Raw genomic sequence first — 5,033 nt, 5'->3', positions numbered from 1 at the left:
CCCACATTTACTAACTTTTACCTAACCTAGCCCATCTAACCCACATTTACTAACTTTTACCTAACCTAGCTCATCTAGCCCACATTTACTAACTTTTACCTAACCTAGCCCATCTAACCCACATTTACTAACATTTACCTAACCTAGCCCATCTAACCCACATTTACTAACATTTACCAAGCCTAGCTCAACTAGCCCACATTTATTAACTTTTACCTAGCCTAGCTCATCTAGCCCCATCTAGCCCACATTTATTAACATTTACCTAACCTAGCCCATCTAACCCACATTTACTAACTTTTACCTAACCTAGCCCATCTAACCCACATTTACTAACTTTTACCTAACCTAGGCCATCTAGCACACATTTACCAACGTTGTGTCGGTAAATGCAAAACAAACTTCAGCTCTTTTGTGTAAATTTGCTTACTGTGGTGACCTTTACGAAAGGGAGCAGCTGAAAGAAAAACATTTCTTTCCCTTAATATTATTTGTCTTGTTTATTTATTTTGGGTGACACCTTTATTTTTCAAACAGTTAAGTAGTTGTTTTTACTACAAAACAAGCATTTGATTAATACCACCGTTCCTATGGAAGGTTATAAATAAATAAGTAAATGAACCCTGTGTTGTTACACGGAGGCAGGTCATTTTTTACAGTCTCGAGCTGCCTCTGACAGCAGCATCCCTGCAGGAGCTGCTGCCCACAGATCACTTGTGTAGAAGTGGAGGAGCAGCACACAACCACAGACGCTCCTGGACCCCCAGGATCCTTTTCAGACCTGGAGCAGACGGACCCCGGCTCCTCTCTGGACTGCCGACTAAAGCAGGAGCCTAATGATGGCAGAGAGGAATCTGACTGCGTTTCACTGCAGAGCCAGGCAACTTTTAATCCTGCTGTCCTCCTTCTCCCGCTGTGTGTGTGTTTGAAGCGCAACATGCAGATCTCTCCGAGCGAAGACAAGATCCCAGTAAGTTCTCATCTGTGGGTGCAACTCAGCTTTATTTAACATCCAGCTGTGCAGCAGCTGGGTCCCCTCTCATTCTAACTCTTATCCAGAGTGCCATACATTATTATAAACAGGTATTTATTCACTTTACAAAGTAGAAATTATAAGTTTAATCATAGTACAGTGATATATTTTTATTATAATAATATTTAAAGCCGAGCGTCCCTTAGAGGAATACGTATCGCCCGCTGCCGTTCTTGCCATAGTAATAGACTGAGATCATCCTTTGTTGAAAAATGACAAAGTTGTATCAGATTTAGCCAAGTCTAAAAAACAACAGTGTGCATAATCTCATTATATCACAAGCACATGTTATGAATGACTCTCAGCTACTACCATCTCAAATTTTAGCGCAGTATCTGTAAAAAGGAGTGAATTGTAGCTGTTTTTGTGTTCTCGGACTTCAGCTGGCTGTGGTGGCAGTCTGGAATTGAATTGACCCTAGAAGTTAATAGATTATAGCCGTACAGCCAAGGATTACTTCCCCAAGGTTTCAATAAAAATTGTCCAGTGGTTTATGAGATATTTTGCTAACAGACAAACAGATGAGTCCAACAGTTAATGGTACTGTTTAAAGCAAATATCTTGCACAATGAGGAGCACTCGGAGTATGTGTGGTAAAAGGCTCTCTGCTACAACTACAGCTAATTCTTATCTTGGTTCTTGTAAACTTTACTGAATTATAGCCGTGCTTGTAATTTCTAATTTTAATTTGCTGTGGCAGCCATCTTGGACTTGGTTAACTCCAAACGTTAATAAGTTATTAAGCTATATCCACTGCATATATTTTTAAAGTTTTATTAAAATGCGACAAATGATTCTTGAGATATTTCGCTAACAGACAGAGTAGTCTCCAAATAGTTGGGGGTTTAAATGGTTTAAACGGGGATTTTGCACCATCTGTTAGTGCTCAGAGATGGTGTCTGAGATCAGCCTCTGCTACTACCACACCATAATTGAAGTGTAAAACTGACTGAATTATAGCTAATTTTCTGCATGTTTAAGGTCTCGTTGTTGTGGCAGCCATCTTGACTCAGACTCCGAAAGATAAAAGGTTGCAGATGTACGTCCAATTATTAATTTCCGTAAGTTTTATTAAAATTTGTCGAGCGCTTCATGAGATATGTTGCCAACAGACGTGCACATACAGGCATGGGTAAACACATAATCGTCTGCTTTCACCTTTAAGCAGCAGGATTGACAAAAAAATTAATAAAAAAAATCCACTATTATTAGAAAAAATATAATATTACAGTCAGATTATAAACTAGAGTAGTGCAGCATCATGAAACAGACAGCAAAGACAATATTCTGTTTGGAGCCTCTGATGCTGTCTCCATGGGTCCCCCCGTCCCCAGAGGACTCCTCATGCTTTAGCTAAGACAAACATCAGTGTCTTGTATGGTTTCTTGGTACCGGCTCGATCAGACCAACAGGGAATCTTCCCGGTAGTCTGCTTTACATATTTCCCCATAAAAATAATGAGGAAGTTTCCAACAAACAGTAATCCTACGGGAACGTTCCTGGGACTCAATTAAGACTTCTCTCTGTGTTCAAGTGTTTGGCTCAATGCTTCTGATCGGTTTGTACCGGTGAGCCTTCCGGAACAATGAATAGCTTTTCAGACCTTTATTTGGTTGAACAATATGCTGGGAAGAGATGAATACAGATATGAAAGGTTGACGTATTGCGGTGGATTCGCTTACGCATGAAAACAAACGAATGACTAAAGAATGAAATTAGAGCCGTGTTGACATAAAAAGGGTAAAAGTAAAGACTAAAAGGCTTGCTTGTGCTAATGTTTGAATATTACATCCATCAGGCAAACTTTAATACAACAGTCAGTGAATATACACATTAGATGAGATGTATTGCAATGTCACGAAGGACGGTAAAAAAAAAAAAAAAGCTCTAAGTAACTATATCCACGCAAGTTTTTATATATCGATGGTTAATGTGTTCTTGAAGGGAAAATTCTATCAGCCGAAAATTATTAGACGTGACATCAGTCATAGAGCTGAAAGTTTGAATGAGGAAGGAAAAGTCTTTATCCGAGCTAGGCTAACAGCTAACGAAACAAAGGCACATTTTATTTTTGCTTTTCAGTCAACTCTTGAACATAAACAACGTGCTAGTGCGAAAGAAAGCTCAGTTAGCTAAAAGGAAACGTTTACACTGTAGAGTTTTATTTATTTCTCTTGCTGTTTTTGTAATAGTTCGTGCTGCTAACGCTAACGTAGCTAATGTAGCATTCTTTCACACTGGCATGTTGCTTTTGATAAACACTCGTTTTAGAAGTATGTTTTTCTAGTCATTAGCCTGGACTAAGACTTCAGAGGTTAGAAAAAGTGGGCCTGTGAGCAGAAGGTTGCCGGTTCAACTCCCTGGAACAACAACATCGAAATCTGGGTGGGAAATGTGAAACACCCACACCTGCCTCCACCTACATTTTCCCCATTCTGTACCCTTGAGCAAGGCATTAACTCCCACCATCTGCTCCCCGGGCAGGCGCCCTATATGGCAGCTCTCTGCTCCACACAGACGGTTGTGGTAGCTCGATGATCGTTCTGTGGTTACGTCAGGAAGGACATCCGTCATGAAAACAACTGCCAAGTCTTCGTGCGAGTTAGTTCACTATGGTGACCCCTGCCGAAAGAAAAAAAGACCATTTTGTACCATATACTATTTTATTGTAAAGCACTTTGTAATGTTTATTTTAAAAAAATCTACATAAATATACCTTCCAGGCAGCACGGTGGCGCAACTGGTAGAGCTGCTGCCTCTCAGCGAGCAGGTCCTTGGTTCAAACCCCGGTCCAGGGGCCTTTCTGGGTGGAGTTTGCATGTTCTCTCCGTAAATTTAAAAAAGTTCAAGAAAAAACAAAGTATAAAGCAAAGTATAATAAATAAAGTCCAGTTGTTTTTGTATTAAAGTTTTTTGAATTTGTCATTATAGCCACGTTTACCTATTACATGATACAACGGCGTGCCATTCTGCTAATACTACTCTGCTGCCATCTAGTGGCTGAAAATGATAGTGTTCTTTTTTTTTTTTATCAGTCAGAATGAATGAAAACGGTCATACCTCAGTCAAAAATTGGTTTATAAATATGGGAAAAAAATCCATAAATATGTCACTTCAGCCTATAAGTCACACGACATGTAAATTATCCAAAAAACTGTGACTTATACTTGTTCGCCAGAAAATATGGTACTCTGTTACACCTTGCTGCTAAGAATCCTTCCACCTGTACAGCTTTTCATGTCAAGTTTTCCATGCTTAATCTCTTTATTTCTCCTGTCTAAGTAAAGACTATAAAGCCAAAGGTGAGCTGACTGCCCACTCTGCTGCTGAAAGTTCTTATTTTATTGTTTTTGAGAACCTGACAAAAGCCACTTGTGTTTGCTGGTGCAGACACTGCATCAGATGTTTAAGTTCATTCAAACACTTACTACGTACCTCCCCTGCTGCTTAAAGGTTTTCGTTGAGTAATTTGTACCACTTTCCGTAAAATAAGGTGCTTATTTCCCATAGCATTACATATTTTTATTTTCTACAGGTCGTGGGAGTAACTTCCAGCTCTCAAGCCAGCGGTGAAGGTCTTTACTTTTGTGATGGCCGACGGAAAGTGGACTACGTTCTGGTTTACCACTATAAACGGCACACCTCGCTACGAGCTCCTGCTGGTGTCGCCGTTCCACAGGATGAGTTGTCCATCGTCTCAAATGGCAACTTCCCTCCAACGACGGGCTCGGACGTGGCGCAGGGAAGAGGAGTGGGCCCTCGGAGGGAAGAGGCAGCAAGTGTTGGAGAGGTGTTCATGGAACTCGGAAACGCAAGAGGAAACGAGCCAATGGAGGCAGCCGCCCAGGAGATGCAGCTGATCAGGCAGGAATTTGAGGCCAACCTGTTGGATGCTGGTCTGGAGATAGAGAGAGACCGGGAGGTGAGTGTTTGTAGAGCCATACTAATGTTTACATTCGCTTTTTGCCTGAAATGACCTACATCCTTTACTTTGTAATGG

General features: G+C 40.7%; 1 protein-coding gene across 1 annotated transcript in view; it reads left to right on the top strand.

Moving 5' to 3' along the window:
- LOC119428537 (anoctamin-1) overlaps positions 1–5,033 on the top strand; it is a 65,350-nt gene that overhangs the window by 5,879 nt on the left and 54,438 nt on the right. Inside the window, exon 2 of the mRNA XM_037696220.1 lies at positions 4,569–4,955. Coding sequence (XP_037552148.1) covers positions 4,569–4,955 — 387 coding nt within the window. The remainder of the gene's footprint in view (positions 1–4,568; positions 4,956–5,033) is intronic.

Source organism: Nematolebias whitei, chromosome 22, assembly GCF_014905685.2.
Source record: "Nematolebias whitei isolate Nwh7 chromosome 22, NemWhi1, whole genome shotgun sequence".
Classification (NCBI taxonomy): Eukaryota; Metazoa; Chordata; class Actinopteri; order Cyprinodontiformes; family Rivulidae; genus Nematolebias; species Nematolebias whitei.
Note: the sequence above shows the minus strand (reverse complement) of the source record. Positions and strands in the feature narration are given on the sequence as shown.